The sequence below is a fragment of the Labrus mixtus genome, chromosome 21 (genome assembly GCF_963584025.1).
Source record: "Labrus mixtus chromosome 21, fLabMix1.1, whole genome shotgun sequence".
Taxonomy (NCBI): Eukaryota; Metazoa; Chordata; class Actinopteri; order Labriformes; family Labridae; genus Labrus; species Labrus mixtus.
The window spans coordinates 21,287,915-21,313,067 of NC_083632.1; the positions used below are offsets into that span (position 1 = coordinate 21,287,915).

General features: G+C 41.5%; 1 protein-coding gene across 2 annotated transcripts in view; it reads right to left on the reverse strand.

The window, feature by feature from the left end:
• The window catches only part of trrap (transformation/transcription domain-associated protein), an 87,257-nt gene extending 65,114 nt beyond the window's left edge, over positions 1-22,143 (reverse strand). Inside the window, exons 1-32 of one of the 2 annotated variants that reach the window (XM_061027458.1) lie at positions 21,992-22,143; positions 21,183-21,232; positions 20,837-20,947; positions 20,358-20,462; positions 20,153-20,236; positions 19,927-19,983; positions 19,621-19,746; positions 18,484-18,561; positions 18,020-18,108; positions 17,320-17,416; positions 16,257-16,395; positions 15,396-15,474; positions 14,563-14,797; positions 14,135-14,471; positions 13,516-13,613; positions 13,206-13,400; positions 12,882-13,073; positions 12,637-12,802; positions 12,283-12,539; positions 11,519-11,719; positions 10,125-10,276; positions 8,030-8,229; positions 7,497-7,714; positions 6,996-7,193; positions 6,573-6,833; positions 6,246-6,407; positions 5,858-5,954; positions 5,444-5,565; positions 2,567-2,737; positions 2,251-2,319; positions 1,076-1,096; positions 463-582 (exon numbers count right to left, since the gene is read on the reverse strand). In XM_061027458.1, the coding sequence (XP_060883441.1) occupies positions 463-582; positions 1,076-1,096; positions 2,251-2,319; positions 2,567-2,737; positions 5,444-5,565; positions 5,858-5,954; positions 6,246-6,407; positions 6,573-6,833; positions 6,996-7,193; positions 7,497-7,714; positions 8,030-8,229; positions 10,125-10,276; positions 11,519-11,719; positions 12,283-12,539; positions 12,637-12,802; positions 12,882-13,073; positions 13,206-13,400; positions 13,516-13,613; positions 14,135-14,471; positions 14,563-14,797; positions 15,396-15,474; positions 16,257-16,395; positions 17,320-17,416; positions 18,020-18,108; positions 18,484-18,561; positions 19,621-19,746; positions 19,927-19,983; positions 20,153-20,236; positions 20,358-20,462; positions 20,837-20,947; positions 21,183-21,232; positions 21,992-22,091 (4,587 nt within the window). In that variant the 5' untranslated portion in view covers positions 22,092-22,143. The remainder of the gene's footprint in view (positions 1-462; positions 583-1,075; positions 1,097-2,250; positions 2,320-2,566; positions 2,738-5,443; positions 5,566-5,857; positions 5,955-6,245; positions 6,408-6,572; positions 6,834-6,995; positions 7,194-7,496; positions 7,715-8,029; positions 8,230-10,124; positions 10,277-11,518; positions 11,720-12,282; positions 12,540-12,636; positions 12,803-12,881; positions 13,074-13,205; positions 13,401-13,515; positions 13,614-14,134; positions 14,472-14,562; positions 14,798-15,395; positions 15,475-16,256; positions 16,396-17,319; positions 17,417-18,019; positions 18,109-18,483; positions 18,562-19,620; positions 19,747-19,926; positions 19,984-20,152; positions 20,237-20,357; positions 20,463-20,836; positions 20,948-21,182; positions 21,233-21,991) is intronic. The other variant, XM_061027459.1, reaches the window with a different exon arrangement.
• Positions 22,144-25,153: the final 3,010 nt, after the last annotated feature.

Genomic DNA, 25,153 nt, shown 5'->3' on the forward strand with positions numbered 1-25,153 from the left:
CACTGTCTGTGATGTTTTCAGAGTCCTATCTTCACTTTGTTTACATCGTCCGGACGGCCGGCTGACTCCTCCCCTCGTGTATAAAAGTTGTTTAATTGAGGGACTAGAGAAAAGAAGAATAACATACTGTACTCACTGCTTAACTGTGTTTCTAGATCACGCTCATTTCAGGTAAATTTACATGCAGTGTGAAGATACGAGCATAATAAAGATCGCTAGCATTAGCATGCTAACACAACAATGCACCACAAGTTATTTTGGTTTCATGCTGGTGCTCAAGGGCGACATCTACTGGATCAAAAAATCACATATAAAGCCTTTAAAGAAGCTCACAGGTATTTTTTCAATCAAGTTTGCTTTAAAATACTTTGCATGTACTTAGCATGTACTAATCCTCTAAAGGTCTTAATTGATTGCTTGTCTATGATAGGATTTTTATCACCAGTGCAGTTAGCCTCCTACCTCTATGAGCATGGCCCGCTCCGTCTTCATGACCACCTCCAGCAGAGGTTTGACCAGAGTCTGAGGTGCAGCTGGGATCAGGTGGAAAAGGTTGATGATGGCAGAACAGATCTTCATCTCCTGGACAAAGAGCGAAGAAAACAAAAAGAGTGAATGATTTTTTTTTTTTTTTCAAAGGCGATTGGATTTAAACAGGGACATATTTTCTGACAGATGGACAGCCACTGTAGAGAGACGAGGATGCATCTTGGTAAACCATGAACAATGCTCATCAGTAGGTTAATCCCACACTAGCTTGGGTTCTTGGTTAACATTCGCACAGGGTACAAATAATAACATGACAGTTATAAACCTTCTATTTTTTTTTTATAGAGTATGACACATAAAGGCCAAAAGGGATAGGGGAGTATTGCAGAATACTAAAACAGACAAATTATGAAGGTAAGAGAGATGTTTATGATGACAGTAACATTCCTACAGACGACTACAAACACAGAAATACAGGGCGAGTCAACCACTACCACAACATAGGTTTAATTCACCAGCAAGACATTGGTTCAACTATCACTGACTGAGTCACCAACAGAGGGCGCAGCACCAGGTCACATCTCACCTCAACGCCCTCCAACGCAGGCTGTGCCGGAACGGGGGGAGACAATGATCAGAGTCAGCAGAGCAGTACGTGTGCATTTTGATTGTGTGTCTGTGTGTTGTCAGTCTTTGTTCCATAAGGGGAGGTGAGCAGATAAGACAGGGCGATAATGAAACGGACGACGACAGGTGACCTAGTGGACACCTTTTCTCAGCACGGGGGGGGGGGGGGGGGAAGCCAAGCTGTGATGTGTACCAATCTGTGGCATTTTGGAGGAAGAATGCTCTTCTGATAGATATCAGGTCAAGAATGCAGCACCTGACATTTTGTTTTTGTTAAAACCCTTTCAGTCAATGTAAAAAAAATCTCTTATTTTGAACTGCCACCTTGTTACTCCTCTCACTATTCTCCTCCACCCTGATAACCCTCTTCTCCCCCTACATGTCTTAAACCATCCTCCTCAGCCCTTCTCCTTCAAATTTGTTGCCTTCATCAGACCCCGCTGATTGACCCCCTGACCCTGGCTTTTATTGTCCCAGCCAGCCTTGCTGTCAACACCCACAAAGACCACGGGTTGGACGGAAGGGAAAGACAAAGGCTCAATTTGCATCTAATTAAGCGCACCAATTTGAGATAGAGCAGAATGAGTTCACATAACGTGAAGGGAGGGGGGAAAATGGGCATTATTTCTATGAGGGAGAGGTAATGGTTCCCCCCTCCTCCCCCTCCTCCTCCTCTCTCACCTTTTCTCTGCCTTTACAAGGTTATCTGTCGGGGAGATAATGAGGAGACGCAGCGCTGGGCCCACCACCGCCTGCCTGGCGCCTAATTAATCATTGATTGTAATATGGCCACTCACAACTCATCTGGGAGGAGGCCACATTGAGGAGGTGTTGACTTCATGTGACTGTGGCTTTGAGTGTGTGTAAGGGGCAATTTCTCTGCCCCCTTCAGTGAGAGCTGTCAGGCTCAGAGGGACAGATGAAAAGGGGCCAGTAGACGTCTGTGTTGACCTGCTCCCACAGGCTGTGACTGCTACGGTGTAACAATCAAATCAGATTACTACAGAAGGACTAGAAGAAAAAAAAACATCTACATATACTGAGCGGGGGAGAGCTGCTCATTTGTATTCAATGTGAAGAGTAGAGAGATGTGTGCATTGAAGTGTCGGGTCTGTGTGTGCTGTGTGAACTTACGCTGCCATCGCTGCGCTGTCCCCCCTTGTGCGTTATTACCACCACCTCCATCCACTTCCTCAGGTGTTGCTGAGAATAGAAGAGACAGACGTGATATCGGTGATTCATTTGTGTGTGTGTGTGCATGTCCATACAGAACAATAGATAGAATGTGGCACTAACAGGTTATAAATAACCGTCCCTTGAACTTTAGATTTCTATTGCTATAATGTGTTGTTCATATTTCTTGAATGCCGACTCTCTCGTCTTCACAACAATCTGACCTTTTGAAGGAACTAATAAAGAAAAACCTTTCAATCGCTACAACGTTTCTTACCATCATCTGGTCGCAAAACTTGTCATTGAAGGAGTTGGGGAAAAGTCGTGTGACGGAGGTCAGGCGGTTCACCACGTTGAGCGTCAGGCTGCGGTAGTCGCCGAGCATCATCAGCAGGGGGCGCATGTGAGTGTGGATCTGGTCCACCTCGATGGTGGCACCTTCCAGGAACTGAAAACAAGAGCGGAGAGACACATCATTCAAGTGTTTACACGTCTCTTGAAATGAATATTGTGGTTCAGGAATCAGAGCTGCACTTTTTCTTGTATTATTATCATCAGTCTTGTTTTGCACTGCTGTTGTACAATTATATGTTTCCATTAGGGCTGGGATTCTTTGGGTGTTTCACGATTCAATTTTGATTCTTGGGGTCACGATTGAGCATTTATTTTTCGATTCAAAACGATTCTGGATTCATGATTCAAAGTCCATTTTTGAATGAGTACGTACTTCAGGATTTACTCCAGTCATCTGTGAGACTGACATTCTACTGAGTAAAAGAGCTAGCTTGTGCAGGAGGTGACTGATTAGCCAAAAAAATCTATTTTTGAAAGTTATGAATAAATTCAAAAATCTCAGAAGATAAGAATCTTGATCGTGCATAAATGGATTTTTTTACCACCTTTAGTTTCCATGATGCATTTCAGTCATTGAGGTCAAAGCAAATAGAGCTGTTCATTAGTGTCAAACTGCCACTGCTGACTTCTTTTGACTAAAGTTTGCATTTCAACTAACCAGAGTATACTCTGTGATTGAAGATATTAGCGTTTATCTCCGCCTTGTGTCTTCACTCAGGCCACTCAGATGAGGGCACGACCAGCCATAAACAAGCACACATGCCCAAAAGCACACACTGATGACGCACAGCCTCACACAAGAAGGGAAGGGAATGATGAATGGCAGCCACATTCATTTTCCTCTCAGAGCTGAGAACAAACACTCCATCCTGTATCGATCGGCCCATGGCAACGCTCATTAGTGCTAGCAGGCTCGAGATGAAAGAATGGAGAGAGCAGGGAACGGCATCCAAAAAAAAATAAAAAATTCAGAAGATAGTGAAGAGGAGTGACAGTGGTGAAGAAAGAAAATGAAGGACACAGGAATGGAAAGAAAAGGGGACAAAGGATAGATGGATGGATTCTTGGATGGTATGGATACTTTGATAAATAGAGCCAGGACTGGTTCAGAGGAGAGTGTGATTAAAGAGAGGGAGGTATCTATGAAGATGGTGGGGTAGGGAAATGGTTTTGGGGGGGGGGGTTAACAAAGGACTTATTCCATGGCATATGTCATGAGTGATTAAGATCCAACAATAAAGACGCGAAAAGGAAAAAAAGAAAAATAGATAGAGAAAGAAACTACAGAACACAATTATATATCAGAGAATAAATGATACAAGTGGTTAAAACAAAAAAAGAGAGGGATGCCTCAGGGCTGAACAGTAGAAGGAAAAGTCAAAAGGTGTGGAAAATGTGTTTTTACAAAGGATTAAAAGGGTGCCAACAAATTCACAAGTCTGATCTTTGGCTTCATAGCTTAGGGGCATGGTCTTTAATCCAGATTTAGAAAGGTTACATCTGTAGGTCTCTGGCTGGAGTGGAGTCAGAGATTAGACAGCATGTCTGAAAGCTTTCATTAAAATCTTTGAGCCAATTCTAATCAATCTAAAAGTAACCATGTATACATGAGACTGTATAGGCAGCTTTCAAACATCTGAACATCTTATCTCTTTATTCAAATGACACCTCTATATCATGTGTTATGTAACCGTGGAGGAGAGAGAAAGAAAGCCCTGTTTCTACTCAGGCTTTCATTGGCCGAGGAAATGTGAATGGAAGGTCCTTATCGGTCAAATAAGGTGGCAGGTGGATCTTTTTTTAATGTAACAGATAAAATGTTTGGATACAATCTTTTACTGGATTTGGATCCTGGGGACCTCGCAGATGCAGTGGAACCATTTTGTTGGAATATTATGACCAGAGTGGGTTCAGTACACTTTCAGATGGTATCACAAATGAATCAGAAAGACTTGGTTTTTTTTTGGTCGGAGGTCTGACAGATGTATAGAATTTGGCTACTGTGTTGGATCTTAATCTGGTTAATTTGGTAAACATGGTCAAAATCACAAGAATCGTAGCTTTCTAGCGATGTATAGAATGAGTGATACTTATACACAGCGATTGATTACACAACAGTGACAATCAGAAAACACACTTATGGGATGTGGGCGTGATTCATCAGAAAAGTTTCTAGTATTTGTAGATTTCCAATACAGATGTGTGTCATTTTGAGTTTTCTAAGCCATCATGGCCTCTGAAGAACACACATCTACAGACAGATTAACAGTCAGGCCTTGTGAAAGAAGATATTCTGATCTTGTATAGGAATATTTGAATAGATTACTTTGAAAAGTATGAGAGACTATTTTAATGTGTTTAATCTACAACAAAAGTTACAGTAAAAGTTAAAACTCCTGTGAGGAACGTTAATTTTTGCACCCACTGTGGACACATTGATGATGTTTTTTGCTTTTGAAAGTCATACAGAGGGATCAATATACACTTTGGTGCTGGTTAAAATCTCCTCACAAGGCAAGGCACTAAACCCTCAACAGCTCTGGCGTGCTCCCTGTGTAGCAGCCCCCTCACTCTGACATCTCTCCATTAAAGCATGTGCATAGGTCCTGTTTGTGTTCATGTGTAATACTGGCCTGTGTGTGTGAGAAGTATGTCTCTAAATAACCAGAGTGTCCCCTCTGGGGTTAATAAAGTATGTCAAATGAATACTTCTGGTCAGCCAGTGTGTAACGTGTTTTCACTCAAATGTACACCAACTATGAAACAATTTCTAAAAAGGGAGGAGGGATGTTGCACTGACCTTCCTCATACACGCCTCGCCTGCCTCCTGCAGCTCATTGTTGGTGGAGTTGAGGGCTTTAAACAGGGCAGCAATGATCTTCTCCCTGGACTGGGGAAGGTAATTACACGCTGCCAGGGCATCTAAACAGAAGAAAGAACATCAGGAACATCTGCTATCTTTTGTGACATCATGTACACATCACAAACTACATCATTAAAATATAAGTATCACATTTAAAAAGACATGTTCAAAAGAATTATCACAACAATCTATGCTTCCATGACAATAGTTAGGTCACTGAACTTAATGAAATATGAATTGTTTGTAAATTCCAGGTATTGGGCTTCTTCAAGAACAACTTTCAATAAGGACAAACGTAAGCATCAAATGCAAAATCAATACAATAATAATAATCAAAAATCAAATACTCACTGAGCGCTGCGATGCGAAGGGGTACCAAAGAGGGAAGGCTTTTGTAACAGGGCAGCTTCATCAGTGCAGCGTCCTCGGCCTCACACAGGTTCAGCAGCTAGAAAAAAAAAGGGATTTATGAGTTAAATAAATAAATAATAAAGAGGAACACAGAGAGATTCCTCGATTTTCTTTGAACATATGCACATACACATAAGATGTAATCATAAAATGCTTTTTTGCCATATAATATTAAGTAGAATTAAATGAAATCTATTTTCAATATAGAAAAAGAGCCAACAATGTGATTTATTTTTTCTATAAAAAGTCACAAAAACAAGAACTGAAACTACAATTTGAAAAAAAGAGTCCATTTAATAAGATTTAGCGCATTTTGCATCTGTCATACCTCTGTATAGAAGACCTTGTGCTCCATGACGTTGAGGTCCATGGTGAAGAGGCGAGGTTGCAGGGTGGTGCAGAAGGTGTTGCCCTCCATCAGGCCAATCTGGGCGTTGGCAGGCTGGTGGCGGAGCAGGTGTTTCTTTGGGGGAACCATATCTTGCAACACCTGAAAAAAGAAAAGCGAGGGCAAAAAAGGTACGTCATGTGTTCAGGGTGATCAGACAAACTTATTGATAGTGGTGTGTTCTGCACATGGCATGAAAGGTGCGTTTAAACATGAAAGTCTTCTAGGGAATTCAATGCTGTTATGCAGTTTTGTCCTTGGTTTTACCTCTTTGTGTGGTTCCATGATGACAGTGACGCTCTTGCCGGTGACCTGGGCGAGCACCTGCAGGGAGTGCATGGCCTGCTTTCTGACAGTGGAGTTTGGGGAGGTGACCTCTCGCACCAGATCGTGTGTGACCATGTGGAACGATTTGTCCTGGGCGGCCAGCAGCTCCTCGGTCTTTTCTTCATCTTTTAACGGAGTGGCACAGCGCACAAGCAGCTGCTCCAGGGTGGTCTTTGCCATGGCTACTGCTCCGTTTGACACCTTATCGTGAAAATCAATAAGTTAGTACTACAAGGCTACTGCAGTGGGAGTTACGAGTCGTTCCATTGCACTAGCTGCATATGTGAAGGCAGAAGCCGACATCAAATTTAAACCTGCTTTAACTTTTGGAATTATTTTTGGTAATTGAGTATTTCCTCTCACCTCTCCTGTGAGGTCCATCATGACAAAGAGCAAGGCCTTGAGAAAGGTGAGCTGGTTCTGCAGCACCCAGATCAGAGGCAGTCTCTCCATCAGGAACTTGATGGACACCACACCCCCAAGCTTGGCGTACCAGGCCTGCTCATAGCAGCAGGCGCACAGACGCTCCACAATGTAGGAGAACAAAGGCAGCTGGCACGCCTGGAAATGTAGACAAGAGGCTGGGATGATAAACTGATTCCAATTTAAAACTATGAAACACAAACGAAACAATACATCAAACACGGAGACAATTAATCATAAAATGACAAAAAGTTTGAGTGATTAAAAGTGTGTATTTATTGCAAACGTTTATATGTAAATGCAAGAAATCAATTTGTCAGAATGTTTGGAACCAGACTTAGAGTGGAATCATTTTTTATGTTTTATTAGTGGCCAGAAAATATTCACAATTCCCAATGCATTCAACAATCTCCCTCCAACACCCTCCAGGCAGTGACTCACCCTCTCCTTAGAGCCAAGGATGATGCTGGCCACGTCGAAGATGACAGCCAGAGCCACTTCTCCAATCTTACACAGCTCCTTCTCCTCGTAGGCCATGCAGATGGCTATGGCATCGATCAGAACCAGCGGGTCCATGCCCTTTGAGCCGTTCTCCTCGCTGTGGAACATGGATGTGCTCGGCTGGCTGCCCAGCTGGTAACAGGGCAGCAGGAACGGACCTGGGGATCAAAAGGGGTAAGAATGAGAGGGACTGAAGTCGTGTTCATTCTGGACTCCATGAATTTAAAAATACTTTAAAGAAGCTACAACTACATTTTGTGTTGAAGCATATGAACTTGAATCTTTCTTTCTTTTTTTTTTTTTTTTAATTCTCTTTCATGAAAAACTAAAGCCGGAATTTGAATAGAACAGTCAAAAAAAAAAAAGGGCAAAACTTGAAAGTGATAAATTTCTCATGCAGCAGGGAATACAAGTCAAAGCCAGGGCAAAACAGAAAGCTAATATTAGATGTAGAGAGAATAAAAGTCCCTCACCACACTGCTGAGCCACAGCAACCATGGTGTAATGGCGAATCAGGCTGGCGACGAAGGGCAGCGCACTGGGCCTCAGGTCTTTTATCACAGCGGACATGAAGGCCCCGGTCAGGGCCTGCTCGAAAGTCCTGCGTGCAGGAGTGTCCTGCGCTTTGTAGCGGTGAGAGATGATGACGTTGGGAATCCACTTCTCAGCGAAGCTGGTGGGGGACAAAAAACACACAAGTAGTTAAATGGTGATTTATTTATTGGAAAATATGTGAAACCATTTTTATGCTGAAAGCAAAAATATTGTTCAAAGGTTTGTGTTCAATTTAAAGAATATTTCAAGTTAAAAGATCCCTTTCAGCTGCAGTCCCCTGTAACTTTGATTCTCCTCATATTTCTGCCTCTTCTTAGCTCCTTCCTCCTTTCTATTTCCTCTTCCTCCCTTTTGTCCCATGTTTGTTATTTACTGCAGCTGAGGGCAGCCGGGCCATGGTGTGATTGAGCAGCTGTTTTCTCCATGCTTAAGCTTGTGTTTTATAACGCCACACGCCGGGAGCAAACCTGATGGATCGCTTCATTTCATTATTGCCATTTAAAGAACTACTCTTTTGAGGGGGGAGGATGAGGAAGGAGAAGAAGTGAAGGGAGGGTTAGGGGGCTCAGGGGGAAGTAAAAAAAAAAAGGAAGTGAGGATCCTGTGCAGAAAGTGGGTTGGGATTGTCAGATCAATTGCCCTTCACTCATTCAGAGGCATGCCAGTCCAACACAGCTCTGTTTGCTCTGCTTGACATTTACTTGATTCAGTTTGTGTCTCTTTCCTTTTAAAACTGAAAGGTTACACTTACAGTGACCAAACACAGAAGGGGAGGCAGAGAGGGAGAGAAAGTAGAAGACAAAACCTTTTGAGAGAGAGAGGATGCTGGAAATCCAGACATCTGATGAGAGGAGGCGGCAGGTGCAACCACCCTGATCATAACTGACACTCTTCATTACACCCAAAGAAATGTGCACACAGACATATTAGTGTGCATGTGTATGTGTCAGAGCATAGTGACAGGACAGTGTAAGGGGCCTGATGCAGCGTAAACAGACAGGGGAAAGTCAATTAGCCCCTGCCCGGAGATCAATGATGGTAATGCGACTAACCCACCCAACATCCCCGCCCCCCCCAGACATGTGTCTGATGTGTTTGTCTCCAACATACAATGAGGCCTGCCAGATGGGGGTATGAGTGTGACACTAACCACTCCTGCTGAGATGGAGTTGATGAGATGTGTGTGGTGGGAAGTGGGGTAAAGATGTGACATGACAGGGTTAAAGGAGGGCATGTCTACAGGTGGAGGGCCAGGGGTTGAGGAAGTGGGGAGGTGTAACAATTCAAACGGCTTGTACGGTGGGGGAAGAAGTGGTCATGGGTAAATGCCATGGTCAAGTTAAGGCAAGTAAAGGTTAAGGATGGGGATGACTGATTGGCCACTTTGCTTCATTTGATTCTGAACTGAATCCAAAATAAATCAAATGTATATGTTTTTATTAACAACTTAATTAAACCAGTTAGTCTGAAGGGTAGCAGACAGCTAGCTTTAGCTTCATCTGACTGCATCAGATTAGTTTTAAAGCATGGCCATTATTCTACACACAGCTTCATCCAATAATCAAATATACACATACGGAGTGAGAAAGCATTGCTTCTTTACAATTCATTCATGGTGATAAATTTCGACTTTTGCAATGTGTTTATTGTGAATGCTGAAATCACAATAACAGTTAAATTGCGATTAATTTTGCAGCCCTACTGCCTTCACAACCACAGATGTCCTGAACACAGCAGAGTAAGAAGAAGAAGCAGGCAGAGGGCAGGCTCTCTGCAGGTACAGACACCCACACACTCACTTCAGAGAGAAGTGAGGACGGACATTATTATTAAGATCCTTGATTTAGTGCCATTCTTTCAACTAATATCAGAATACATTTAAAATCCTGGTGTTGTGACATTTTCTTACATATCTATAATTGAGTGATGCTTAGTACAATTGAAAAAAAAAAACAATCACAATATCTGATCATAAGCCAAAGCCAAAAAATCAGAGCCAGACGATTTACTCACTTGGGATGAGACAGGAGCTGGTAGAGAGCGTGCTTGTTGTCATCCAGACTTGTCATGGCCACCAGGAAACACTTAATGACCTCCCAGGCCTGCCGTCTGTAGTAAGGCTCCGTGTTGGCGCTCTTCAGACAGTCAAGGGCCGTCTCTATCGCCTTAGGGGAAATAATCCAGACACATTCTTACTTCAGTCTTCAGCATTTTACACTCTTCTTAAAAGACAAGTTCTGAATCCGATGCTGCAAACTGCTAATACCCCTGTATTATCATTATTATTATGGGAATTAAAGTGCAAGGTATGACTATATCTATGTGATTAATGTGCAGGAATTAAACAGTGCGCCATCTGGCTAAGCAAAGGTCATTTTGATTTGAACATTATGGGCTGACAAAGTACAGCAGTGAGGCATTTTTAAAGGAGGAAAATTGACTAATTAATGCCACTCAGAGCAGAGGGGAGATGATGAGGAGGACGCAAGGAAAGAAGGAAGGATGAGCGGAGAGATGAGGCACAGGAGAAATGGACCTGTCAGGGTATAATTATATATACTACAGGACTAAGACAGGAGAAATGCTCAATTACTAGCACTTAGCTATGAAAAAACTATATATATTTGAATGCAAACTTGTGAGGAAAAACTACTAATGTAGCATTTTAAAGAGTACAGAAGTGTTTTTGAAGTAAAAGATAAGAGAAGAGAGATACATCTGAACCAGGACAGAGCTTTAAGGATTAAGCAGAAGTTAGTCAGATATGTACAGCTCAAATGGAATGATAGTGAGTGCCTCAGTGGACTGCATTGAAGAGATTCAGATCAGTGATATCTGATCTCTCTGTCTACCTTACAGCACTTTTCACTGTCTCTTCCTAATGTGCCAACTAACAGTATGGGTGTATCATGAGCCTGATAGAGATTCATGCCTTCAGCAAGAGTGTGTGTGTGTGTGTGTGTGTGTGTGGTCTGACGATAGCAAACACACAGACAGATAGCCAGAAAGAAGAGGGAGCAGCCATTAGTGGGAGTAAATAATGCCGTCATGGTGGCCCACACTAGATTGATGATTACTGACTGGGGATCAGGAGGAGAAACAGGAGATGAATTTAATTACCTGGAGGACACACACACACACACACACACACCTCCCCACTCACTCGCTCTCTCTTACACACAAACCCCTGACAAGGATATATTGCTCTCAGCGGGGAACAATAATGAGGAATATCAAGCTCTTTTACGTTTACTTCTTTCTTTCTAAAACTAAAAATACAAAGAGAAAAAAGGAAGAGAAATGGTCTTCAGAAAAGTTCAAACAAAGTAAAGAAAAACAAAACTTCCCTCCTTAGAAAAGTAAGAAACCTACTCACACATGTACCATCAAGAGCAGCGAGGTCTTACCTTCTCCATGGGCAGCTGTATGGAGGCCTTGCAGTCAGTGAACTCGGCCTTGATGCTCGGCCCCTGGACTTCAGTCACCACGTAATGAAGCCTCTGAGACTCCTTCAGCATCTTCCTGTTGCTGCCGCCAAACTTTCCCAACACCCGGTAGGCTACGTGCGAGATGCTCTCGGCTGGGTTACGCAGAGTACGCCACAGGGCCTACAGCACGGGAGGACAAGAGGAGAGATAATAAGCATTGTGATGTGTTGATAGGGGGTTGGAATATTTCATTAGGAGCTAAATAAATGTCAACATTGCGGTTACAGATTACGAGTCCTGATGCTGCATTTCACTGCATGTTACAAAGAATTCTGGGACAGCTCTTACGTTAATGATGAACACAAGCCAGAGCATTTTGATAGTCTTAATAAAATCTAGATTTCTACGTTTCATTTCGTCCATATATTTTACTGAAGAGCAAGTATAACGTAAATTACAAGTAGAATGTACAACTGAGTATTAAGTAAGTAAAAAAAAACAACATTAATAAAAGATAATCCACAACATAATGCAAGGTAAAGATATTGACATTGTAATAAGATTTGATTTTGGAGGAGTCAAACTTCATGCTTTTCAGAAAACGGTTATGTGGTTGATTCCAATTATATTGCCATATCGTCATTTCCACTGTTGGCCACTAGAGGGCGCATGAGCTAAGTAATGTCGAGAAAAATAAACTGTTGAAGTGAGTGAGCAGTTTGAATTTAAGAGCGACCACGGACCTGCATGAGCTCTGCCCTGACAGGCTGAATGTGGTCGTAGAGGAAGTCGGGCTGCAGGTTGTCCACACACAGCTCCAGGGTGCGAAGGCCCTGGCTGACCAGAGTCTGAGAGCCGTTGAGGGCGGACACCAGCGGATCCATGAGCATGGGTAAGTAGGGCAGCAAGGAGCTCAGACGCACAGGCACCGTCAAACACAACTCCACAAAGAGATCCTTCATGTGCTGCTTGTGAAGGCCACTCTGCAGCATGTTCAGACCTGATAACATGGAGAGGGGAAAATTGGAAAAAATTTTCCTTTTACCTGTGTTAAAGACAACTCATCTTGCATAAGTTACGGCGTGCAAAAGGTTTACCTTGCAGTAGGTTGGGTAGAAGGGGAAGGAACTCCTGGTAGAGAAGGTCATGACTGCCTCCTCCAATGGAACGGAAGAGAGCCCGAAGAAGAAGGAAGTAGTTATAGGGTTCCTTTGCCGATTGCGCCAGCTCCATGGAGCTGTTTACTATCTTGTGGAGGTGTGGCTAATGAAACAGGGACACTCTAATAAGCATAGTGCAACAAAAAAAACAGTAACACAAAAATGCAAAGGTGCATGTTTACCTTTAGCATCTGCTCATTCTCTGCAGCAAACAGTGACACTGAGCCAAAGACCAGTTTGAAGAGCTTGAGGTAAAGGTTGGAGAGCTCAACATTGGAGCCCATCTCTGGCAGTCTCTCAAGAAGATACTCTACCAGGATGGTCGCAAACAGAGCCGAGGTTGACAGGTTGGCCAAGAAAGAATTTGCCACAATCTAGGAAACAAAAGAATACAAAAAAAACTGAAAGTGAGGACAAATGATGACTTGAGAGTGTAAGAAAATATGTCAACCATGAGACAAAACAAATGGCAACTTTTGATGTTTGCGTGTGAGCCCAGCATGTACCTGCAGCGCGTAGTTTTTCGAGATCCTCTCCACCATGTACGGCACAGTTGTCTGAAAGATCTCCTTGAATGTGAGGGGGTTCATCATGGTGAAGACCCCAGCAAAGTGCTCCAGAACCTCTTTCTCCTCCTTCATGCGCACAGTCTGACAGTTGGCCACCCTGATGTACGTCTGCTGGTTGTTGGCAACCTGTACCTGCTCAGGGGAAACAGAGGGATTCAAATCTTACAGTGTATCCGAGCCCCAAACACATTTATCTGCACATCTGGACAGTTAGAAATACTGATGGCAATTCAACCTTCTCCTGTACCTGGTAGATGTCCAATGCCTGCATGGCATATTTAACCAGCTTAATGTAGATTTGTGTTTCCTTTGGCTGAAGCTGCTTGTTTGGAATAAACTGAGCCTCTGAAAAAGGAATTGAAAAGGGGGAATAAATGAATGGTAAGATGTACATATATATGCTATACCCCCAGCTAGATGTGGTTTTTCAGCTTTTAACTTAATTAGCACAACAATTTTAATATCATTTACAAACAGTCTGTATTTGGCAATCATCATGTTAGCACCCATACAAAGTGAAAAACAAAACAAAAACAAACAAATAACACCAAAAATCGCCACCATGTGTACAACCTATCCCACCAGTTTTATTTTACATCATTTGTTACTATACTGTCCCCATGTTTTTCTTTGTCCTGTTTGCTCATTTACTTATTTTGTCCCTCTTTCTAATTCATACATTTTATTTACTGACCCTTTTCCTTTTGTTTTGTTTGTTTTTGTCTAAATCTGCTTGCAAAACTGTATCGTACCACAGTTCCCCTCTTGTTTGTATCTCTTTGTTTTTATTGTGAGAGTGTGTGCATGCATGTTTTGGTGAATTAAAGTTTTAAAAAAAACAACAAAAAAAACCTGTGTCCTCTCACCTCCTGGGGCCTTGCAGGAGGTGATGCCCCAAGTTATCGTCTTCACTCCGCACACAAGAGTCTTCACCAAGCTGCGGCAGTCCGACACCTGAAAGGTCTGCTTGTCCTCCTTCTCACCGGGTCGGTCGAAGGACGCCGCCTGGGACGGAGGTGCCGAGGGAACAGGTGTGGGAGGAGCAGGAGGGGGAAGGGCAGGAGTGGTGGATGGTGTCGGTGTGGCTGGGACCCCGGGTAACGCCACTGGGTCGACCACCCCCATCTCTGACTGGGGTTTGCACTTCTTGAAGATGGAGACGAGCTGGTAGCGTGCAATGGTGTGAAACTTCAGCACAAACACCTGAGTTAAAGTAAAGGAGAGGGACAAAAAGAATTAGGAAAATTCTTTTTAAGTAATTAAGTGCATCTTTCTTTGTCGATCCGAGCTCTACCTCAAGCATTCTCATCAGGATGTCGCGCCCATTGCCGTTCTCCTGCTCAGACTTCGAGCGGATGCAGTCCACCAGGTTGAGCAGCAGCTTGCAGGACATGGTCTGGATGTTACTGGGAAGAGACTCGTCGTCAATGTTCTTTGCAAAGAGCTGCACAGCTAGAGATAAATCCGTCAGGGGCAGGTTCTGGCGGACGTGGTGGACCAGGTCGGCTAGCGTGCTGTAGGCCAAGGGTCTAGAAAGGAAGAGAGACATGTAACTATGACATCTTAAGCACAATTTATGACTGTAGAGTCGTGAAAATTAAGAAGGCTGTAAACAATTAAAACCTACATTTTTAGCAAAAAGGCTAAACCAAAAAGCAGAAGTCAGAGAAAGTTTGACAGATATGGAAAATGGCTCGGAGGTAAAGAGAGAGGTATGCCGAGTGTCAGGCGTTCACCTTGTTTAAAATGTGGTGCTAATGTGAAATGACAACTACTTTGCTGAGCGTGCAGTATTAAGCTTCTGAAGAGGGTCAACAAGGTCCTAAAATGAACAAACGGGAGAGCGGGTTGGCAGCCTACACTCTGGTGATGCAGGTTAACATGACAGCCTGACAGTGCAGTCAGTGTTGGTGTTGGGAGTTAGCTGCCCTGAGAATTTCAGCAGCACTAAGAGCTACCTGATTAATCTGAGAGGACACTTAACATGAACCTGGCTGTGCAATCAGCCACAAGAGAGAGAGAGAGAGAAAGAGAGAGAGAGAGTGAGTGAATGAGTGAGAGAGAGAGAGAGATACAGATACTGACAACAAAGAACATTACATAATCGCGAAAACACACAAAACTCACCTCAGAGTCTCCCGAGCCGTGTAACCAGAACCAATCAAGATGGATTCATCAAAAAGTTTGTCCATACAAGGTATGAACTCTGAAACACAATAAGATACATTTCCATGGCATTATTAAATTAATTAATGTATACCCGAAGAAATTATGTTGATGGGAGAAAAGGAAAAAATCTATAGAAGATTTGTGTAGATGTGTTGTTAAACACTTGGACATATATTTTTATTCAGATAGGACAGTGAAGAGTGACCGGAAATGTTGTGAGGGATGATACGCTGTAAAAGTCGAGGGTCTAACTCAAACCTTTGACAGGAGGGAGGGCTGTAGCCTCTGCATATAGAACGCACGCTCTAACCACTAGGTCAAACCTGCTCCCCAGTAAGTGTAGTTTTAAAGTAGAGGATAATAACTAAGCACAAAATGATAGAAATATTAGAACTGGATCATCATTAGAAGCGGAGGTACCCCACAATTGAACTCTCATCGTTAAATCACCAAAATGTGGGTCAGTGTCTCATAATTCACTGATGGGTGGTTTAGCTTTAATCTATATTAACCCCCCTCCCTTTTAGCTGAACTGTCACCAAATGAAAATGAAGTTTGACAGCATATAAAACAAAGGTTACATCCGGATTGGCATGACTAAGCAAGAATCTTGGTTTCAGAGTAAAGCAGCTTTCACCTTAAAGTTTCTTAAATTGTCACCTTGGAGAAAATAAGTGTGATTTAAATTGTGGCTATTTAACACTTGTTTTCCATTCATGTGTGTGTGCTCGCTGTGTGTGTGTGTGTGTGTGTGTGTGTGTGTGTGTGTGTGTGTGTGTGTGTGTGTGTGTGTGTGTGTGTGTGTGTGTGTGTACATACGACTTCGCAGGTCAGTCGTGAGGATGTGCTTGGCCGCGATGAGCAATTCCTTGCGGAGGTGAGCGGTCTCCGAGGGGCAGTTGGACAGCAGCTGCAGCATGCCCTTTACCATCTGCTGAGAGTATTTTCCTACCAGGTCCTGAGAGGGCAACACACACACACACACGTGAAAATAAGAACAAATCAACTTTTTCAAATAACTGTTTCTTTTTCTGTTAAAATGCACATGTGCAAAAACCTTCAAATACAAACCAAATGATATGCCTATATTCAATATGTTCTATTTTGTATCTTTTCAATTAATTTGGCCCAGCAGGGTGTCTGTAACAGCACAAGCTGAACTGAACCCCCCCACACCAACCGAATTCTTCTAGGTGGGTTTGAAGGTACTTCAATGGTGTTATCAGAAGTTTCTGATGTTTTAAACCAATTGTCAGTTTTTCTGTCTGTTTTTTTAATAATGTCAGATAATGACTCAGTGGGTGTAGCAGGAGATAGCTTCAGAGAAGAGATATTCTTTTCAGAATTACGAACGAATCCTGGAAGTTTTGCAAAGTCTAAGTTTAATTTTGTGTCTGTTTCATCTTGGGACTTCACAGCTTGTTTTTATATCAATGAGCACATGATGGAACATCCTGCCTCCTGTCAATCACACAACAACCACAAGACGGAAATATATTTAAAAACATGTCTTTGTGCCTTTTTACATCTCTACAGTCAAGGATCTTTATCACTTGTCTGCCTTTTCCTTCATTGACAGGACAGCAGAAGAGAGAGAGGGAATATGGAGGAGAGAGTGGGATGTCATGAACCAAAAAAGGTTGAGGGTTGGAGTCTCACCCAGAGCCAGCAAGGACTTTGCCTCTGCATATTGGGCGTATGCTCAACCCAGCTTAGCTAAAGTGATGCCCCCTTGTAGAGGATTTCTGATAGAAGTAAATGATGCAAAATGATGCAAGGGAAGGCTAAAATAGATGTGACAGCTATTTCCTAATAAAGCCAGGTAAGTCATTGAAACTATTCATCCACAGTGATGAAACACAGAGCCATCAGACTGGTGTACCTGGTAGATCCGGATGATGTAAGCCAAAAATGAAAGAGTCTTGATCTGCGCAGCAATGAAGTCTGCATACAGCTCCTTGTTATACAGCTTGTGTTGCCTGCAGAGGGAAACAGCACAATTAACATACCAAAGCCATTTAGTGACATCAAAGGCATCAATGATTCTGCACACCTGCAGCAGTTGGCAATTACAGAGGGTTAAAATAGTGAGTTTACATACGGAGCGTTCTACATGGTGGACTTGTTTTTTTTTTGTGCGTCACAGCTGCTACTGCACGTCAGAAAACGTTCTCTTTACCTGCCGGAGTCTGTGGATGTATTCTGTCTAAATTAGCTCTGCTCCATTTCCTTCCTGTTATAAATGCTAAAAAAAAAAAGAAAAAAAAAAAACCTCATCCTACCCTGAGGTTTCACCTCCTGCTAAGCCAATTTCTCCAATTTTAACTTCCCCAAATGGATCTTAACTCTGGCTTTGGCAGGCAAAGCGCCTCGCAAAACTACCAACAAACTTTAGTGCTAGAGAGGAAGAGGGGAAGAAAAAAAAAAGAAAATTCTCTTTAATGTTCCCAAATCACTCTAAAGGCTGTAAAGTGAAAATTCAATTTGTTTGAGGCACACTTAGAAGTCTGAGGCACGCTTGCACGGCCGACATATGAGCTTGCAGGGACATACACACACACAAACAAACAAACACATCCTACCTGGCCTGAGGAGACACCTGCAGCATGATGGTGTTCATGATGAGGGGCACAAACTCTGACACCACGTTGTGAATGTTCAGCTTATAGAGCTGAGGGGACAGAACAAACACAGTTCAAGTCAGAATAAATTGAACTCACCTTTTCTTTCTTTTTTTTTTAAACAGCTTAAGTGATTTATTAGTAAACTTCTTTCAAATGGATGTTTAGGTTTGTTAAAACTTCCACATATCCATTTATCTCAATGCAGAGCTCAGTTTGAAAAATATGGCAGCTTTACTTCCACCACGATGCAGAAACAATATTTGACTCTAAACTTTGTGATCCAAACCATTACAAGAATTGATTTTGCATTTTAAGAAGGCGTAGAGCAGAAAACACACTTTGCAACAACTCATGAACCACGTCAGCGACGGTTACAGAGAGATGGGTATTTTTATAGGAATATTCTTGATGACGTCACTAACCTGGTACATCAGCACCACTATGATTGGCAGCTCTGCCAGGACCTTCAGAGACAATGAACCCCGTGGGATGATGGTGTGCTAGAGGCAGAAGGAAAAAAAAAAAAAAAAAAAAAAAGGGTTGTAACATAATGAGGATGACTAAAAGAACTGAATGACGCAGATGCTGGACACTAACTGCATCCATCTACAGCTAAAGTAAAACCCCATAAACAGAGAGAGATTTTAAAGATGGACTTGTGTCTCAGTAGTCCATCAGGTTGTTTGGGTGAAAAATTGTCTGTTATCCAACATTTGGATCCATTTTGAAATGAAGGAAGATAAGCAAAAATTATACTCTAAATCAGTGTTTCATCATGTTTAACTGACATAAATATGAAATATGTCAAGGTGTTACAATTATTTTATATCACAGCTGAAAGGACCAAAATTGTCACTTGGATATATTTTTTTGTCTAAGGGTAACTAAACATTTTCTTCTGAGCAGTGGTTTCTTCTGTAAGTTTGGCAACATGATGCAACAGGACACAATATGACCATTAATCAAACCTGCTAATGACACACTTCAACTTTTTATGGCCAAACTTCATACTTTCAATGGGGATTCTCAGATCTTATCAGTTTTACTTTCAGCGTCCAGGTTGTTCAAAAGGTACTTTTCACACTCACACACAAACAAGCACTCTCTCAGACACACGTACCTCTGACTGGACTAAAGCATATCGCTCTCATCACATCGCCCATTGTAAGCACAAGTGCCTCATCTACAGCTAAAGTAAAACCCCATAAACAGAGAGAGATTTTAAAAATGGACTTGTGTCTCAGTAGTCCATCAGGTTGTTTGGTTGAAAAATTGTCCGTTATCCAACATTTGGATCCATTTTGAAATTAAGGAAGTTAAGCAAAAATTATACTCTAAATCAGTGTTTGATCATGTTTAACTGACATAAATATGAAATATATCAAGGTGTTACAATTATTTTAAATCACAGCTGAAAGAGCCAAAAGGGTAACTAAACATTTTCTTTTAAGCAGTGGTTTCTTCTGTTAGTTTGGCAACATGATGCTCTACTACCATCTAGTGGTTATACACAGTACTGCGCTGACATTTAACATGTCTGCTGGTGTAGTTTCACTTACTGTTCTCGTTTCGCTGTCTTCCCTCTCCGGTGCGGTCTTGACCAAAACGGATGTGATCATCCCAACCATTTCCGGGGAGGGAACCGTGTTCTCTGCGATCACCTGCGGGTTCTCAAAGTAACGGGCCTGGTCGGAGCACACAGAGACATGGGTTAAAGGAAAACTGAGACACATTTAGAGAGAGAGGAGTGCAGAGAGGAGGAGAAATGTCATGTTACTCAGTGCTTTTAGAACAACCTAAATCAAATCAGAATCATAAGGTTCTTCATTAAAAGCAGAGTCACCTGACAGACAGGACATACTTACAACTACTTTAGGCAGGTCTTTGTAAATCTGCTTCACAAAGTCCAGGAAGTGATGAATCTGAGAAAAAGAAGGATAAGAAAACATCTTTCAGACAATGTTCATTTGTATCTTCTTCATAAACAATGACAGGAGACACTTTATTTCTGAGTTGCATTTGTCCTGCTGAATTCACTTTTGTGATTTCACGACAACGTATTGCTTCAGGCAGTGAGGAGGAGAGTTTTACCTCCTGAGAGATCGGAGGCCGAAACTGTTTGTGTAGCTCTATAATGATGCGCAGGCATATCAGGACATTTTCCTCACTTTCAATCTGTGACGGCAAAAGAGAGAGAGAAAAAATAAACACAGTGCAGTTTTGACGTAAAACAAAACACAAGATGATCAAAGAGTGGCATAATCAGATGTTCTGTTTTAAAGGGAAACCATCATACCTCTAGGAAGCGGAACATCACAGACAGGATGTTCTTGGTGTGAGGGCGAAGGTGTTCATTTGTTGGAATGCGGTGGATGATTTCCAGCACCAGCTTCCTCAATTGCTGAATGAGGAAGAATGGAGAATATTTTAATACAAGGGTTAAGCTTTCAGTACAATTAGGCCATTTGATATAATAACATGAGCACTAATTTTAGGGGATGTTTAATGATCAAGCTGACTGACTTGCTCAAATCCCTCTCAACAGTATCGATAAAGACAATAACATGTGTGTGCGTTAAGATTCATAGCAGGTAGGTCAAGTAGTTTTTGTCTACAACTGCAGTAATGATACCAAGTGAAATGTGTTTGGGAATTCTAAACAGATTTGTGTTTCTGCTGCAGTGGACAAGTCGGTACAGATGTCCCAACATTCAAGCAGAGGTTAAAATTGATGAGCGTAGGAGGAAGCGTGAAACCTTGTCTTTAGCTACACACCTGTGTAGGTTTCTCTTGTAGAAACTGCACCTCTCCATCCTGAAGAAAAGTGAGGAAGCGTGGGATGATGTGTTCCAAGAAGGTGGAGTACTGAGGCGAAGAGGTCACGTTCTGAAAAGGAGCAAGGTCAAGATCTTTAAGGCTATTTGGAAATTGAAAATAAGCAATAATCAAAACATTTGCATAGAAGATATTCAGGATTTTTCTCCTCTAGGTTATGTTAAAAACAAAAATGTCCTTAAACTTTTGTGGAATCTATTAAACCTCTAAATATCCGTCAGCAGTGATCCAAGACGTTAATCTCCTCCATCATTTACACACTGGGTGCAGCAGTCATCTAACGTACCTCAAAGTTCTCGCTGACCTCCTGCATCATCTTCAGCTTAGTCTCATCAGCTGAAAGTTGAAAGACACAATATGACCATTAATCAAACCTGCTAATGACACACTTCAACTTTTTATGGCCAAACTTCATACTTTCAATGGGGATTCTCAGATCTTATCAGTTTTACTTTCAGCGTCCAGGTTGTTCAAAAGGTACTTTTCACACTCACACACAAACAAGCACTCTCTCAGACACACGTACCTCTGACTGGACTAAAGCATATCGCTCTCATCACATCGCCCATTGTAAGCACAAGTGCCTCATCTACAGCTAAAGTAAAACCCCATAAACAGAGAGAGATTTTAAAAATGGACTTGTGTCTCAGTAGTCCATCAGGTTGTTTGGTTGAAAAATTGATGTAAACGAATTGACCCTTCATTTACATAGCTAACACTGAGCAGAAAAGAAGTTGCAATGAAAATATCACCTGTGTCACATAAAATATTTCGCTGATTTTTAAATTAGAGACAAAACAAGATAGTTTTTTTCTCTACAGGAATATACAGACATGAATATCAAAGACCAAATAGGCTAAGCTTTATTCAGACTGATAACACATCTGATCATCTTATCAAACTTTAAGGAAGGACACCAGCCCTAAAAGAAAGCTTAAACAAACAAAAGCTCAATATCATTCCAGATAAATGTGTAAAAGTAGTTATTGATGTAAATTTGTATTAAATGTTGTGTAGATAATCCTTTCAGCTAGTAACGTTCTGAACCTGCACCATACCTGTATGCATACATATACTGGAGGTCAATAAACTTACGTGTGTTGGCGTCTGTGAGTGCTGCCACAAACTGCAGGTACTTCTTCATGAGTGTAGTCTGATCCACCACAGTGGGGCTCGGTGCTGGCACAAAGGCCATGGTGGCAGCCGGGGAAGACTGGACTGCTGTGGGGGGAAAGGAGGCAGACAGCAGCCTGCACAGCACTCAGTGGGATATCATGCACACTGTGGAGAGGGGATGAACAAAACAACACCGCTAGTTGTCAAACACTTTGTTTATCTCTGATATCACAGAACATATATTACAGCTGAAACAGGAATTTGAAGAGTTTGAGTAACAAACCGGTAACAGACACAAACATGCCTCCCAACGGGCGCACAGTGATGACATCATCACAGGCAGCAGTTAGCATCATTTTTGTTCACTCCGATAGTCCTTGTGAATTAAAAAAATGCTCTATAGGGTCAAAATTGGATTAATTGGATTATTAATAGTCCGAAATTGCGTATTTGTTCACTAGATGAAGACAAAAAATAATTAAAATGTATATATTTTGCAGAACACGGTAGCAACGGTAGGCTAACGAGTTAGCTTCCCCAAAGAAAGAAAGCGCCCGAGCATCCCTTCACATTAAACTCTGTTTAAAGGAGGGAATGGGGACTAACTTTAAAAAAAAGAAGATTTTCTCCGACAAGTAACTGACCCAAATCTATTCGCATGCACAAGGTTGTGAAAATTACATATCCTTTCGCGTGTGTTTGTAAGAAAAGTCGAACAGTTTGTACTCACCGTGCAGCACAGACAGGAAACTGTCGCTCGCTCTAGACCCGCCGCGCTGCTGCTCAGACCTGCACAAAAACAAGTATATCCGTCCGCGTTAACCTCCACTTGCATTATATTTTCGTTTGAATGCTTAAATACAATATTTTAACACGTAATTGTCCTTAGCATGCACATATCTCTTGTAAAACCATTGTTCAGTATAAAGGTAATATGATTATTGTCAAAAACGTTGTATCATAGTTCTGGCGGAATGATATCCATTGAAAACGAGTGGATATAAGACCATCGTTTTCGATGGTCTTCTTCGTCAGGGTTAATAGCAGAGAAAGTAAATTTGCGGGTAACTGCGCATAAACACTGGCGGTAGTATACGATCAGTGTGATCCAGAGGTTTATTGGAACTGTCGTTGTTTTGTGCAAAAATGCACATCTATAAACAACATGTATTTTGGTATTTGTTACACTTTCAATATATTGCTTTAAAGTAATTGCAAGATTATAACCATTATCAATCATAAGTAAACATTTCTGTGGTGTCTGGTTGGAAAAAAAATCTTCCATTTGCTGTTCTTATGATTTCATATTTATGAAGACTGATTCAAGTCAGAGATTCTGGAGTGACCATATTAATAAGATCATCGATAATGAGTGTGTTCCTCTAATGAGTGATTTGGGTGTTAATTAATTAAAATTAAAAATTAATTCAAAAGCTGAATTTTCAGTAAAATGACATGTTAGATGGATTTTTCACAAGATGCAAATCGTAGAATTCTCATTATCAATTTATAATTCGGACATGAGAATAATTAAGGATGGACGAGATGGAATTGTAGGCATCTACAACATAATTAGATGAATTTATTCAGCAACTTTTCCTTCTTCTTTTTTACAAGCTGGCATTGGATTGCATTGTTTTTTCTTCACCACAAGATGTCAGTCCACCAAAGGAGAATAATGGGTCTGTATACTCTGCCACTTTGAACAGTTAAGTTGTAATGATACCTTCACATAAAACTCTTAATAAGAAAAAAATGAAGTACATCTTATATCATGATATTCATAGATTTTACATTTTAACTCAAAAAAGAACACTGTGCAACATCTATATGTGCCAGTTTGCACTTTTCAGTCTGAAAAGTGCAGTTTTGTGTTGTTATTGTTGTTTTTATTGTTTTCAGTATTTTCGCATGGAATATGTCTAAAAACTAAAGGTAATTCAAAATATTTTAAATCTTAATATGACATATTTAACAGTATTTTCAGGTTTATTGTCACTTGTTCTTCTTGTTTCTCTGTTAAAACCATAATATTTTCAGTCTATGGTTAAAACATAATTAAGAAAAAACAAGTATAGATGTTTTGTTCAATGGTTGTTTTGATTTTCATTGATTCTACACAAGACTGTTTTTTTTCTCCTCCTTTATGCCAGTCAAACCAATTCACTTTTTTCTTTTTCTTTTTGCAGTGGATTACCTTTTTATGGTCATGTTAAAGATGTTTATTTGATTCATATTAAGATTTGATGCTAATTTGTGGTCATACACACACTGTGACTCATAATGAAAGTGTATGATGTGGCCACAGGGCTTGAGATTTGTTTCATAACGCTCCTTTTAATGGCTTTGGAAACAATGAAGTCTGGTTGAAAGATGCTCATTATTTATCTTGCCCGATCCATCCCGCCTGTCTGCTGCCTGCTTGCTCTGCTAATGGGTTTTAATTCACAACTCTCTCCTTCACAGCCTCCTCTTCCATGGAGTGAACCCAGTGGCAGAGGACTGCAGAATGAGATGTTCCTTTCACTAAACATCGTCTATAATACACAAGCTAATTTGACACATAGTGTGACATTTTCATTCTCTCTCTGCCTCTCTGCTCCCTAACTAGTAATGATCTGCTAAAAGATGTTTGTCTCAGGCTTATTGCACTGTCGGGATTGTTTCATAGGTGGGGGTTTTTTGTGATGGGGGCTTTATTCTAAGAGGGGAGAGTGGATGACACACTGGTTCTCCGGTTTTGCAGAACCTCTCATCTGTCCATTAGATTTGTGTTTCTCACAAACTGTTGCTGCTGCTGATGCCCTTATGATGAAGCCACACCATGCACCCCGGCTTTATTTCTCATATAGAAATAAGTGCACTCTTCTTGAGGCTGAGTCTGAATCATCAACAATACCCTGAAAATCCATTCATGCACTCAAAGCCCCCATGCACATTCACTCTTTTCACACACATGATCTCTGCTAGATACACAGAACATGTGTGTTATAGGAGATGTTAATATTATCATGTGCTGTACCCAGAGTAATCCCAGTTATTGTTTTGTTTGTTTTTCATTCCCAGGAGCTGATGTGTTATCATGTGGAGTTTACATTGGACTTTGGTGTTCCACCTGTTGCCAGAAAAATGTGTGATGGT